General features: G+C 42.9%; 1 protein-coding gene and 1 long non-coding RNA gene across 2 annotated transcripts in view; one reads left to right on the top strand and one right to left on the bottom strand.

Moving 5' to 3' along the window:
- LOC137335774 (uncharacterized) overlaps window positions 1-15,082 on the bottom strand; it is a 90,208-nt gene that overhangs the window by 2,303 nt on the left and 72,823 nt on the right. The gene's annotated exons all lie outside the window — the stretch shown is intronic.
- On the top strand, window positions 6,360-8,145 carry adra2b (adrenoceptor alpha 2B). The gene has a single exon (XM_068001130.1). It carries the CDS (start codon window positions 6,749-6,751, stop codon window positions 8,033-8,035), a length of 1,287 nt encoding a protein of 428 aa, XP_067857231.1. The 5' UTR covers window positions 6,360-6,748; the 3' UTR covers window positions 8,036-8,145.

Here is a 15,082-nt window from a genome sequence, read left to right as displayed (position 1 = left end):
GGAAGTGGTTAAGAGGTAAGACAGAGAGTTGGGATAATGAGTCTGTACTCAAATTGATAGGATGTGACTCGTGGTGTCCCCCAGGGATGTGTACCGAAGAAAAATAGATCAGAATATTTTCTAAATGGCAAAAAGCTCGGAACTGTGGATAAGCAGAGAGATTTAGGGGTCCAAATATAGAAATCACTAAAAGCTAATGGACAGGTACAAAAATAATTTAAAAGGCTAATGAAATGTTGGCCTTTATATCAAGAGGGCTAGAATATAAAGGGGTGGAAGTTATGTTACAGCTGTACAGAACTCTGGTTAGACCTCATCTGGAGAACTACGTTCAGTTCTGGGAATCACACCTCAGGAAGGATAGATTGGCCTTTGAGGGGCTGCAGCACAGATTCACCACAATGATACCGGGGCTAAAAGGGTTAAATTATGACAACAGGTTGCATAGACTAGGCTTGTATTCCCTTGAATATAGAAGATTAAGGGATGATCTAATTGAGGTGTTTAAGATGATTGAAGGAGTTGATAAGGTTGATAGAGAGTAACTATTTCCTCTGATGGGAAAGTCCAGAACAAGGGGGCGTAACTTTAAAGTTAGAGCTAGGCCGTTCAGGGTTGATGGCAGAAAGCACTTCTTCACACAAAGGGTAGTGGAATCTGGAACTCCCTCCCTCAAAAAGCTTCTGAGACTGGGGGTCAATTGAAAATTTCAAAACTGAGAATGACAGATATTTGTTAGGTGAGGGTATTAAGGGATATGGAACCAAGGCAGGTAGATGAAGTTAAGTTACAGTAGCGAGTTCCACATTCTTACCATTCTCTCCCTCGTGTGCTTATCTAGCTTCCCCTTAAATGCACCTTTGCCATTCACCTCACTCACTCCATGTGATAGCGAATTCCACATTCTCACCATTCTGAGTAAAGAAGATTCTCCTGAATTTCTTATTGGATTTATTGGTGACGATCTTATATTTACGGCCCCTAGTTTTGGACTCCCCATAAGTGGAAACATCTTCTCTACGTCTACCCTATCGAAACCCTTTATAATTTTAGAGAGCTCTATCAGGTCACCTCTCAGTCTTCTCTTTTCTGGAGAAAAGTGCCCCAGCCTGTTCAGTCTTTCCTGATAGTTATACTCTCTCAGTTCTAGTATTATCCTTATAAATCTTTTTTGCACTTTCTCCAGTACTTCTATATCCTTTTTGTAATATGGAGACCAGAACTGTGCAAAGTACTCTGTGTGGTCCAACCAAGATTCTATATAAGTTTAACATAACTTCTCTGCTTTTGAATTCTATTCCTCTATAAATGAACCCCAATGCTTTGTTTGCACTTTTTATGACTTTGTTAACCTGCGTTGCTGCTTTTAATGATTTGGGTATCTGTACCCCTGAATCCCTTTGCACCTCTACCCCATTTAGACTCTTTTTATCCAGGCAGTATGTGGCCTCCTTATTGCTCCTACCAAAATGCACCACCTCACAAATATCTATATTGAAATTCATTTGCCATTTACACGCCCATTCTGCAAGTTTGTTAACATCTTCTTGTATTTTGTCCTCAGTATTAATTATACCTCCCAATTTGGCGTCAACAGCAAATTTTGAAGTTGTACTTCCGATTCCCGAGTCCAAATCATTTATGTAAATGGTAAACAACCTAGCACCAATCCTTGTGGAACACCACTTCCCACCTTCCGCCAATCTAACCCCTGCTCTCTGTTTTCTGTCTTGTAGCCAGTTTGCTATCCATTCTGCTACTTGTCCCTAACTCCACATGTTCTGAACTTAGTCATGAGTCTACTGTACGGTACTTTATGAAAGGCCTTTTGAATGTCCTTGTATATTACATCCACTGCACTGCCGTTGTCTATTTTTTCTGTTACTTAGAATTACATAAACTGCATCGAGTCTACAGCATAGAAACAGGCCATTTGGCCCAACTGGTCTATGCCGGCGTTTATGCTCAACAAAAGCCGGCATTGTCTTCATTCTACTGCTGTATCAAACATCTTAGGAGAGTTTTGGCAAGGGAAAGTTCACAATTGACATGGGAAATATCACTAATGCTACCTTCCCTGCCTCTGCACCATACAAACAGGGTGTCGCGTTTGTGAGTATTGAGGAATGATTACAGCCGCTTACTCTGCAGTACCAGTGTTTATCACTCTGGATATTTGGTGTGAACGCTCTGGACCTTGTGCCAGGTTGTTGACATTTGATACTAAGTGTTTTCACTCAATAAATCACTGAAAGAGGAAAAGGTTAACGATCCATTGTATGTATCTATTCTCTGCAAGTGCCTGAGAGAATTAAAGGGGGCAAATCCAGTGTGCGAAGGACGCTTCAATTCGAAGAATGAAGAAGATGTCAACAAGTAGTTCATCTTTTATGTTTCATTCCTAACATTCATGTGGATTAAGAGGCAAGCCAAGTGGCATAATGAAGGTAAGAAGGGAATTCCCTTTGGGAAGCAGAAATGTTGTGGTCAAGGAAAGAAAGAAAAGAAAGAACTTGGATTTATATAGTGCCTTTTATGACCTTGGGACATCCCAAATCACTTTACAGCCAATGAAGTACTTTTGAAGTGTAGTCACTGTTGTAATGTAGGAAACGTGGCAACCAATTTGCACACAGTAAGGTCCCACAAACAGCAATGTGATAATGAACAGATAATCTGTTTTAGTGATGTTGGTTGAGGGATAAATATTGGCCAGGACACCGGGGAGAACTCCCCTGCTCTTCTTTGAAGAATGCCATGGGATCTTTTACATCCACCTGAGAGGACAGACTCGGTTCAACCTTTCATCTGAAAGATGGCACCTCCAAAAATGCAGCACTCCCTCAGTACTGCACTGGAGTGTCAGCCTAGGATGCGTCTCAAAATCGATTCAGCCATGGCGGAAGCAGCAATGGTTTGGCGAAGCTATGTGGATTACTTCAAGTAGCAATCTTACATATACTCTAAATTAACACTGGGTAATACAATGCTGAATGTCCTAGCAATGATTTGCAGGTGGCCCATATTATTGAGTGTGAAGCCGGCGCCCTGTTCTGCACCTGCTGCACATTGTACTGGATCAAGTGTTTGAGCACTAGATATAGTCTCCTTGGTGAACTGGAGCTCTATCAGAGAGTTGGACAACAGGAAAGAAAGAACTTGCATTTGTTGAGCACCATATCACATCACCAGGATGTCCCAAAGCGTTTACAGCCAACTGATTACTTTTGAAGTGCAATTACTGTTGTTATGTAGGCAAATGCGGCAGCCAATTTGCACAGAGAAAAATCCTACAAACAACAATTGAATGTATGACCAGATAATCTGTATTTGGTGGTGTTAGCTGAGGAGGTATTACCAGGACATTAGGAGAACTCCCTAGTCTTCCGCAAACAATCCCATTGGATCTTTGAGCAGGTCGACACGGGCTTGGTTAAACGTCTCATCCAAAGGAAGGCACCTCCAACAATGCAGCACTCCCACAGCACTGTGCTGAAGTGTCAAGATAGATTATATATTCAAGTTCATAGTGGGGCTTGAACCCACAACTTCTGACTCAGAGCTGAGGATGCTACCATCTGAACCAAGCTGACAGCAATATGAGTTACGGACTCCTCCATGAATATTCCCAAAATGTACAGGCTACTTGGTACACTCCACAATGACTGCTCGTATGGAACATCAACATCGGCATGGATCAGTTGGGCCAAATAGCTTGTTTCTGTGTTGTACATTCTATGTAATTCTATGAGCTACTTATGCTGAAGTACAAAACTGCATATTAGGCAGATCCTGTGAAGTCCAAATCCCTAGGCTCAGCAGTTGAAAGAGTCCCAAGCTGGAGTTTCTTGAGATGTTTAACTAACCATAAGCAACGCATACACAAATCGTTGGAACCTGACCATTCACCTTCAATGGCCCAAAGACCTGAACAATAGCAAGGACTAATACAACTGTTTATTTCTATTTGTGCATTTTGATTGGAATTCTAAAGTAGAACTTAACAAATCCCATGGGAAGACATGGAGGACTGTGTCTATTTGTTTTGTGATCTGAGATGTTACCTCAGTGAAAATTATTTGATGGGGGAGAGGGTAATCAAAGTCACACCCAATCTTACCCTCCCCTGACATCCCCATGTGCACTTGCCAGCAAAAGTCACTTACTGAACAGGACTGGGAACTTTGGCTGATATTTCCACTCCCAAGCCCAGAGGTGCTGAGGTGTCCCTATACCACCTTATCTGAAATCAGTTATACCATAAACCAGGGATTGAACCTAGGGCCTTCAGGTTTGTATAGGTGACCTTGTATAGGACACCTATTGGTGTCCCAGTAATTTTGATGATTCAAGTATTGCGTGAGAGCAGAACAAAACTAAACAAAACAAGGAGCTTGTGATCTATGGAACATACAACCAGCAGGGGTTAACTTATCTGTCCAGCAATAAAATGTCTGCATTCTGGTTTATGGATGTAAATATCTAAGATATGATATTAAAAACTTCAAAACCTTTGAAATTGAAATTTTCTGGTATGTCATTTTAACTATTACGAGGAAACTGACTGGTTTTGAAAGCATTAATTTCCAGGATGGGATCACTGGAGAGATTCATGTGAACCAGTCACACCGTACTGGGGAACAGCTACATCCTACATGCAACAGAATTTAATTAAAAACAGAGAATAAGGGAAGGAAAATATTTTTAAAGTGCTCTGTGAATAATAGGGGAAATAGTACATAAGAAGACAAAACATTTTAGGAAGATAAATGAAAAAGTGTTAACGCTTACTTTAACATATCTAGTCACTTAAAATAACAATACAACATTCAGGAATAAGCAACACTCATTCAAATGAGTATACATTTTAAGTTTGCCATTGCTAAGCTTGCTGAGTTGGAACCTGACAACAGGAGTCGCTCTGTTCCCAACTTTCCCTGTCCCTGTCCAGGGTTCTGACAGCCAAGTCGGCCATGAACTTCTAGACTGCATTACTACTCCAGGAGGTTTCATTACATATTTATGTAACATTCATTTGTGCACTAGTTTAGTGCAGTTGTGAACTCATTTGAAACAAATGGCGGTGTTAAAAACAGCACAAAAATTAACTTAAAACCCCTTCAGTGGCGTTGCAGTTGAGAATGCATCCTTGACTGCTGTAGCCCAGTAAATTCCTGTCAGCTGTGAAATTGGTGCCGGTACTTCCTCAGGTGGCTTGTTGAGTAGGCAGGTACTTGCACAGAATATGTCCTATTTTGTGATAAATGTAGATGCAGACAAGCCTGGCCCCACAAGAACACAAATCAAGTGCCTCCCTTTAAGGGGTAACACCATTAATATTTCCAAAGAGGGTCCTATTTTGCATAGGCTGGTACTGATGATGTAAGTTGAAACTCACCCAATGGGCAAACAATCATATGCCACCTTAAAGGGGTGACTCCAATCATTTCTTTAAGGATTTATACAACTAAATACAGAATAGGTAACATGTACAAATGCTGAATCTCACCCATAAGCACAGGGAGCAGAATCACTGGCATCCACTATTTACTAATTTTGTATATAATCAGGAATTTCCAGGCTGTAAGGTTTCTGTCATTCAGAACTTCGAGACTGAAACTACACATTAAGTTTAGAAAAATATGCCTGCTCTGTGTTTAATCGTGAATATTTGTTAAGACTTTATTGAAAGTTCCAATCACATTTATTACTTAAAGGTTTGGTAAATCTTTCTTTTATTACTTATAAATCATTGTTATTTTGTGCAGAACATTTACTTCATTAAGTTAGCAAATTCTCCTTTTATCTGCAACCACTGTCCTTTCAGATTGCGGATAATCGCGCATTCATACACCACCTAAAATGTCAGAATTGTAATTAATAAGATGGGTTAGGTTCACCATAATACCGACTGTTCATTTCTTACTTATGTATGATCAGGATGCTTTATGTTACAATATAATGTAGGCATTATGTTAATACTTAATATTGACATGTATTATCTACCGCCCCTGTTGCCAAACCCGGTCCCACGTAGCCGAAGTGCAATAAGTAACATCACGCCAAACTGGCCAGTACCTTTTAAAAAAAATCTAATGTTAGTTACTTTATCTCAGGTTTGAATAATCTTTACAAGGCGTTAATAGTGCTAAATCAAAAAGAGCAAAGATTAGAATAATTCATAACGGCGCATATTGCCTTTCTATTGATGTTGTTTAAGGATGTGGAACAAATAAATGTTGGTTTAAGATGTACCGAATGATGAGAGAGGCGGGTGGGGGGCGATGAAGCAACGTGATCTCTTACGTCTGCGTTCAGGGCTGTGTTGGGTGCGATGCTCCCTTTTAAATGCAGCTTGTCGAGGCTGTTGGGGAGCAGAGTGAGAGAGAAGCAAATGCAACAAAAGCTTGTGGGACGTTTGTCACCAGTCAAAGCACACGGCCTGCGCTTGATAAAGACAAATCGTAAAATATTCAAGGCCTGCTGTAAATAGAAACGGTAGCTGACAGCAACACTGGCGTCTCCTTGAAATGCTCTTTAATAAAGTAGTTTTGCAGAGTTCGTTTCTGCAGTTAATCCGAATAAATATGCCGATGGAACAGAAAAGCAAGAAATATACTTTGAGATGAGATGCTTGTCGTTTTATTCAAGTTTTAGCCGTGTTTTCAAGAGGAACGACAATCGGATTCATTTGAACTACATGCGCTCAGGGTGAAAGCTGACTGACCAACCACTGGAAGAAGAGGCGATGGCAGCGGTGGACTGTTCAACGTTTCGCGACAACGGCAGCTTCCCCTGCAATATGAGCCAACAGAACTTTTTGGGGGAACGCCTCTTCTCACTCCCTTACTCGCCTCGAACCACCGCAGGTATCGCCACTGCTATCAGCTTCATCATAGTGTTCACAATCATTGGGAATGTCCTGGTCATCATCGCTGTACTGACCAGCAGGTCGCTGCAAGCCCCTCAGAACCTCTTCCTAGTCTCCCTGGCTGCCGCAGATATCTTGGTGGCCACTTTGGTGATGCCCTTTTCTTTGGCCAATGAACTGATGGGTTATTGGTACTTTAAGAAGATTTGGTGTGAAATTTATCTGGCGTTAGATGTCCTGTTTTGTACATCTTCTATTGTCCACCTCTGTGCAATAAGTCTGGACAGATACTGGTCAGTGACCCAAGCCATCCAATACAACTCGAAGAGAACACCTAGAAGAATCCGGTGTGTCATTCTGACCGTCTGGTTCATTGCTGGGGTCATTTCCTTCCCACCTCTAATCTCCATGAACAAAAACGTTGGCGAAAACGAAATTCCCGTGTGTCGACTGAATGACGAGAACTGGTACATCTTATCTTCATGCATCGGGTCTTTCTTTGCTCCGTGTGTCATCATGATTCTGGTTTACATGAGGATTTACCAGGTGGCTAAGCAGAGGACGAGGCAGCCACCCGGCAACAGAAAACCAGAGCTGGGCAGCGCCACCATCTCCAAGAAGCAACTGGTCGAGGGGCAAGCAACATCCTCTGGTCCTAACCGGCAGGAGATGGCAACCAAGTCAAAGGACAAGAACAAGGAGGAACCGGATGATTTTTTGTCCACGGGACAGGAGGAGCATTCAAGCAAAGAGATGTCACACAAAAAGACTGAGCCGTTCGTCTCCCCCAAACTCGAGCAGGGTGAGACTAACTCGAACTCGAAAGGGGAAGAGCACTTTGTGAGGCGGGTGAAGCCTCTGACACTAAGTGCTATCAGGAGGAAAGCTATCCAGAACAGGGAAAAACGTTTCACTTTTGTTTTATCTGTCGTCATTGGCGTTTTCGTTCTATGCTGGTTCCCCTTTTTCTTCTCCTACAGCCTGACTGCCATCTGCCCGGCGACATGCTCTGTCCCGCCTGTCGTCTTCAAATTCTTCTTCTGGATCGGGTATTGCAATAGTTCCCTTAACCCCGTCATCTACACCATCTTCAACCAGGACTTCAGGAGAGCTTTCAAAAAGATCCTTTGCCGAGAACAGAAAAGATCTCTCTACAGAGTCTAGTCGGCAGGTTTCAGAGACTTGTCCGATACACGGGGTAGGGGGTTGCACGAAGAGCGAGGGATTTATTTTAAACCAAATAAAGTTTTTCAAATAAATGGGATGCGACTGTACCGATGTCTTAGTAAAGTGATGTTCTTTTCAAATAACGAAATAAATGAGCTGTTGAGGAAAGGAATCGCTAAAAAAGTGAAATGTCTGTTGGTTGGCTGATGACAAAAAAGTACTAAGTCATCCGTAGATGGATGAAAGGGAGCGAAGTAAACTCTATCGGCTCTCGATTGCAGTGCGGAAACCCCTGTAACGTTGGAATACTGGTACAAGCTGAAAATTCGCACTGCTTCACGCTCCGACCACAATTCTCACCTTTTTACACAGGCTGTAGGACGGATGCTCTTTCGCCCAGCCTCCCAGCCATTGTAAGAATGCTGAAAATTGATCCTCCATACAGAATATTCGCGCCCTCCCCAGTGCCTGTACTCCTGTAAAATTGCTGACCCCTTAACTGTTAAAGCACAAAGAATATCTAATTACAATGTTGGTTCAAGCTCCCTTTACACCATTTATAATGCCAAAATTAATTGTGAACAATTCCATTCAGATTTAAATCAGCGATCAATGCAGAATATTGTGTAAGAGCGGAATAAGAATATTGCTGCAGGAATGAGGAAAACTGCATAACTCACTGGGGATAAGGGGATAAATAGTCTTGCACACCGAACCACTTGAAAAAGGAAAAGATTTTAAATTGAGGGTATTTTGATTGGATATTAGTGGGGTTACTGGACCAGAAGCTACTTTGAGACTCAATATGCAATGACATTTGTTTGTACTCTGAACCCTTCATTGATGGTAGAGAAAATCTAATAAACAGAAGATATCTTTAAAACAGAGCATGTCACAGTCCCAACTTATTGTATGGTAGAGCTAGTGGAAACTTTTAACTTTGGGATTGAAGGGAACCCAAAAGGATTTCTAAATGGTTGATGAGCAGGGAGTTTCAGATACACCAGGGTATCTGAGCATAAGGGCAAGGTTAGACCAACTACCAGGAAATATTTCTTTACAAAGAGGTTGGTCAACAATGGAAACGGATACCAGTGAGTGGTTGAGACCAGGTCATTGGACTCGTTTTGGGTGCATTCACATTGTGACTGCAGCATGGGTGTGAAGTGGGTTTGCTTCGTTGTAGTGTAAATCCAGAGTAGTGGCCTTATCTGATGCTGGAGTAAAGAGGAGTGACACTGGAGAAGTTAGTCACACTCTGCTTCATTTCATACTCGGATCCAGCCTTGACACCAAGTTTACACTCCCACAAGTTTAGCATTCCTACAAAACAGAAACAGCTAGCTTCATACTGACCATAACCTGGTGGTGTGAATGCAAAATTAGGTGCTGTAATGGGAAGGCGGTAGGGTTAGTATTCTTGAACATGCACATGGAAACAGGCTTTGATATGATACCCTTTCCACAACCTCCCTCCACACAGCTGAATAGCCTGCTGACACTCACTGTCTAGACTTGCTCATGTGAGGGACACACTGGAGGGCTGTCAATACTTTTGTGGAATTGTACCCCAGGGATCGCTGAGAATTTTTAGAACAGGAAGGAAGAGTCCCGACTGACAATTCAAAGCATAAATTCTTTGCATGCCAGCAGTGCTGATGTCTACATTGTTCTGCTGATGAGAGACAGGCAGTAGAAAGGGGATACTGTAAATGAACAGCTGTTATTTTACAATAAGGTAATAATACTGTTCTTTTCAACAGTTTTTAATACATCTCCTATAATATGATTTATTTATTTTTGGTTTGAATTCCTACCAACATCTTTCTAAAGCTGCAGTCAGCAACAACTCCTGTAGGTTTACTTGCAGCATTGTAACACCATGAACTTAATGCCAAATTCAAGGCAGCAAGGATATAAATTCTGTGTTCAATCTGTAATTTAACTGCTGAATCCAGAATCATGGCATATAAAGCACTTCCAGTGAGACTTCTCTCAACAGATGATCTGAGGCTGTAGTAGGGTTGGAGCCAGAGCGCCCAGAAAACAATGCTTGTCAAGTCTTGATGCAAACATGCACAATGAAACTGCCGCTACCCTCTGGCAAATTCAGCGCCTTCAGGGTAGTGAGCTTCAGTTTCTGCAGCCAGGTAAAGTGGGCACTCACACTGGGCTGGCACCCTCTGAAACTTGCAGCATTGCTGCATATGTGAATATTGCATTATGTGGCATTGAGCTTTACAGGAGTGTCATCGCTACAGATAAGTGTAACACTGCAGTGTGAATGAGGCAGAATTAATGCAGCATTACAGGACATGGGTGGCGTCACACTCGGAGAAGACTCATTCCTGAAAGAGAGGAGGCTCCTCCTCTAAAGCTCTGCCAGGAAAGGTACTTGGGAAAAAAATCTCACAGCAAGAAGAACGCAGTTGGAACATTTCTCTGGCATTCCTTTGTAAATTCTTGATTTGATATGAACCCATCATCTACATATATGTTCAAGGTGATATGATGCCGACGGGTGCAACCCTGTTTACAAGTTATCTTACAGAGTGTTTATGTGAGCAGACACATCACCATAACATACAATTGTTCCACCAAACCACCGGTACTTGAGTATAAGATTTTATGTTTGTCACCTGTTAAAACACTGTAAAATGCTATATACAAGTATATAAATGTGAACTTGTCTCCATAAACCAGCAATTTTGATTACCAGCTCTGTGTTCAGGGATCTGAGACTTTTGTTTTGAGGAGAGGAGAGAGAAACTGGAGCTCTTTACATCAGAACAAAGAAGATTAAGAAGAGGTCTGATAGAAGTGCCAAAATTATAAGTGGTTTTGATAGGAGAAGCAGGAAAATAACAACAACAACTTGCATTTATAAAGCGCCTTTAATGCAGTAAAATGTCCCAAAGCACTTCACAGGAGCGTTATCAGACAAAATTTGATACTGAGCCATAGTAGGAGACATTAGGACATTGGCACAGATGTCAAACTGCTTGTCCGACATCCAGTCCTGGATGAGCTGAAATTTCCTCCAGTTAAACATTGGGAAGACTGAAGCTATTGTCTCAGTCCCCGCCACAAACTCCGTTCCCTAGCCACCAATTGCATCCCCTTCCCTGGCCACTGCCTGAGGTTGAAGCAGACTTTTTGCAACCTTGATGTCCTATTTGACCCTGAGCTGAGCTTCCAAACCCATTACAAAGACCAACTACTTCCACCTCCGTAATATCGCCCATCTCCCCCCTGCCTCAGCTCATCTGCTGCTGAAACCCTCATCCATGTTTTGGTTATCTCCAGATTCACCCATTCCAAAGCTCTCCCGGATTGCTTCCCTCTCATCCAAAACTTTGCTGGCTGTATCCTAACTCACACCAAATTTCATTCATCCATCATTCCTGTGCTTGCTGACCGACAATGGCTTCCAGTCCAGCAACGCCTCGATTTTAAAATTCTCATTCTGGTGTTCAAATCCCTCCACGGCCTCGCCTCTCCCTATCTCTGTAACCTCCTCCACCCCTTCAACCTTACGAGAAATCTTGCCTTCAACACTTGCCTTTTGTGCCTCCCCCACTTCCTTTGCCCACTATTGGCGGCCGTGCCTTCAGCTGCCTCGGCCCTAAGCTCTGGAATTTCCTCCTTAAACCTCTCCACCTTGAAAAACTTTTTCCACTGGTTGGTGCGTCAGTAACTAGAAGTTATAAATTTAAGATCATCACAAAAAGAACAGAGAGAGGTTCAGAGAATTACTTTTAAGCAGAGTGTTGTTAGGAGGTGGAATGCCCTACCAGAACATAGGGACAGGAGCAGGTCACTCAGACCCTCTAGGCTGTTCCACCATTTTATAATATCATGGCTGATCTGCACCTCAACTCCATTTACCTGTTGTGAATCCATAATAGCTTTAAAAAAGAAAGTGAATAAATATTTGAAAAATAAAAATTTAAAAGGCTATGGGGAAAAGGCAGGGGAATGGGCCGAAGCAAATAACTCTTTCAGAGAACCACCACAGGCGTGATGGGCTGAACTGCCTCCTTCTGTGCCATAAGATTCGATGATTCTATCTTTAGATTACAACACAGGTGAACCTACTCAGATCAGAGTGAATGACTGCACCAAACTGAAGTAAATGAAAGTCTGTATGAACATGGGGGGAGTTTTTGAAATTCCTCTCTTTTTCGTACAATGGTTAATGTATTCGGATCAAATCCCCATCTGCTATTTTAATCATCATTAACCCATTAAAACAACACACAGAGGAATTTCAAACCCCCTGGGCTGAACACATCTGGCAGCCTTTTACACTGTGAATTCACAATTCATTTTGCTTAGGATGTGTAACAATAATACAGATCAGAGCTCCATCCTCTCATTTTAGGTTAGGTTTCAACTCCGATCCCAGAGGTGAAAGGACAGTGCCTAAACCATTGCACCATCCCGTCCCCATCAGACAGAAAATATTTCATTCTGGGCTGCAATAGATGAAAGGAGAGTGCGAACACTGATTAAAGGCACTTATATATTTGCACTAGACCTCTCTGGCCACAGGGGATGTGCCAGAGGACTGGAGAACCGCTAATGTAGTACCATTATTCAAGAAGGGGAGTAGGGAAAAACCGGGGAACTACAGGCCAGTGAGCCTAACATCAGTGGTAGGAAAATTATTGGAAAAAATTCTGAAGGACAAAATTAGTCTCCAGTTGGAGAAGCAAGGATTAATCAGGGATAGTCAACATGGCTTTGTCAAGGGAAGATCATGTCTGACTAATTTGATTGAATTTTTTGAGGGGGTGACGAGGCGTGTGGATGAGGGTAACGCAGTGGATGTGGTATACATGGATTTCAGTAAGGCCTTCGATAAAGTCCCCCACAGGAGACTGGTCAAGAAGGTATGAGCCCATGGAATCCAGGGTGCCGTGGCACTTTGGATACAAAACTGGCTTAGTGGCAGAATGATGTGGAAAAATTCTGAAGGACAAAATTAGTCTCCACTTGGAGAAGCAAGGATTAATCAGGGATAGTCAACATGGCTTTGTCAAGGGAAGATCATGTCTGACTAATTTGATTGAATTTTTTGAGGGGGTGACTAGGCGTGTGGATGAGGGTAACGCAGTGGATGTGGTATACATGGATTTCAGTAAGGCCTTCGATAAAGTCCCCCACAGGAGACTGGTCAAGAAGGTACGAGCCCATGGAATCCAGGGTGCCGTGGCACTTTGGATACAAAACTGGCTTAGTGGCAGGAACACTTCAGCAGTCATGGACATTCATCCACCGACCTTCGGGTAAGCGTTCTCCAAGGCGGCCTTCGAGACACACGACAATGCAAAATCGTCGAGCAGAAATTGATAGCCAAGTTCCGCACCCATGAGGACAGCCTCAACCGGGATCTTGGGTTCATGTCACGCTACACGTTACCCCACCAGCGAACAAATGTTATCTGTTTTTAATATAACGGGTCAGTTGCTGTCTTTTCTATGTTTCTACCTCTCTATCTCTGTTTTTTTTTGTTTGTTGTTTTTTTTTTGGTGATTTGTATATTCTGTGAGACCTGGCAGGTAACACCTGTCTGTCTGCACACTGATTGCCTTGGCAACGGGCAGTTGAAAAAACTGTCTGTACTCACCAAGCATTGTTCTGTGAATTATAAATGCGATTTCATTTCGAGGATTTCATTTCACATCGTTCACCTGACGAAGGGGGAAGCCTCCGAAAGCTTGTGAATTTAAAATAAAATTGCTGGACTATAACTTGGTGTTGTAAAATTGTTTACAATTAGTGGCAGAAGGCAGAGGGTGATGGTCGAAGGTTGTTTTTGTGACTGGAAGCCTGTGGCCAGTGGGGTACCACAGGGATCGGTGCTGGGTCCCTTGCTGTTTGTGGTCTACATTAACGACTTGGATATGAATGTAAAAGGTATGATCAGTAAGTTCGCTGATGATACAAAAATTGGTAGGGTGGTAAATAGCGAGGAGGATAGCCTCAGTCTGCAGGACGATATAGATGGGTTGGTCAGATGGGCGGAACAGTGGCAAATGGAATTTAACCCGGAAAAGTGCGAGGTGATGCACTTTGGAGGGATTAACAAGGCAAGGGAATACACAATGAATGGGAGGACCCTAGGCAAGACAGAGGGTCAGAGGGATCTTGGTGTGCAAGTTCACAGATCCCTGAAGGCGGCGGAACAGGTAGATAAGGTGGTAAAGAAGGCATATGGGATACTTGCCTTTATTAGCCGAGGCATAGAATATAAGAGCAAGGAGGTTATGATGGAGCTGTATAAAACACTGGTTAGGCCACAGCTGGAGTACTGTGTGCAGTTCTGGTCGCCACACTACAGGAAGGATGTGATCGCTTTGGAGAGGGTGCAGAGGAGATTCACCAGGATGTTACCAGGGCTGGAGCGCTTCAGCTATGAAGAGAGACTGGGAAGATTGGGTTTGTTTTCCTTGGAGCAGAGGAGGCTGAGGGGGGACATGACTGAGGTGTACAAAATTATGAGGGGCACAGATAGGATGGATACTAAGGAGCTTTTTCCCTTCGTTGAGGGTTCTATAACAAGGGGACATAGATTCAAGGTAAAAGGCGGGAGGTTTAGAGGGGATTTGAGAAAGAACTTTTTCACCCAGAGGGTGGTTGGAGTCTGGAACTCACTGCCTGAAAGGGTTGTGGAGGCAGGAACCCTCACAACATTCAAGAAGCATTTGGATGAGCACTTGAAATGCCATAGCATACAAGGCTACGGACCAAATGCTGGAATATGGGATTAGAGTAGACAGGGCTTGATGGCCGGCGCGGACACGATGGGTCAAAGGGCCTCTATCCGTGCCGTATGACTCTATGACTCTAGACACTGCACCCAGTTTCAGGACAGCGATCTCCAAGTGCTGCTCTCCCACTGTTACGCTCTGCACTGCAGAGGCGATCACTATGGATGTACTGGGTTCTGCTTTTATATAGCCACTCCACAGGGAACAAACAAACAGGACTAGACCCCCATATTTGCATAACTTAAATCAGCTCCCTTATCCCAACAGC

This window comes from Heptranchias perlo, chromosome 20 (assembly GCF_035084215.1).
Source record: "Heptranchias perlo isolate sHepPer1 chromosome 20, sHepPer1.hap1, whole genome shotgun sequence".
In the NCBI taxonomy this organism is placed as follows: Eukaryota; Metazoa; Chordata; class Chondrichthyes; order Hexanchiformes; family Hexanchidae; genus Heptranchias; species Heptranchias perlo.
Note: the sequence above shows the minus strand (reverse complement) of the source record. Positions and strands in the feature narration are given on the sequence as shown.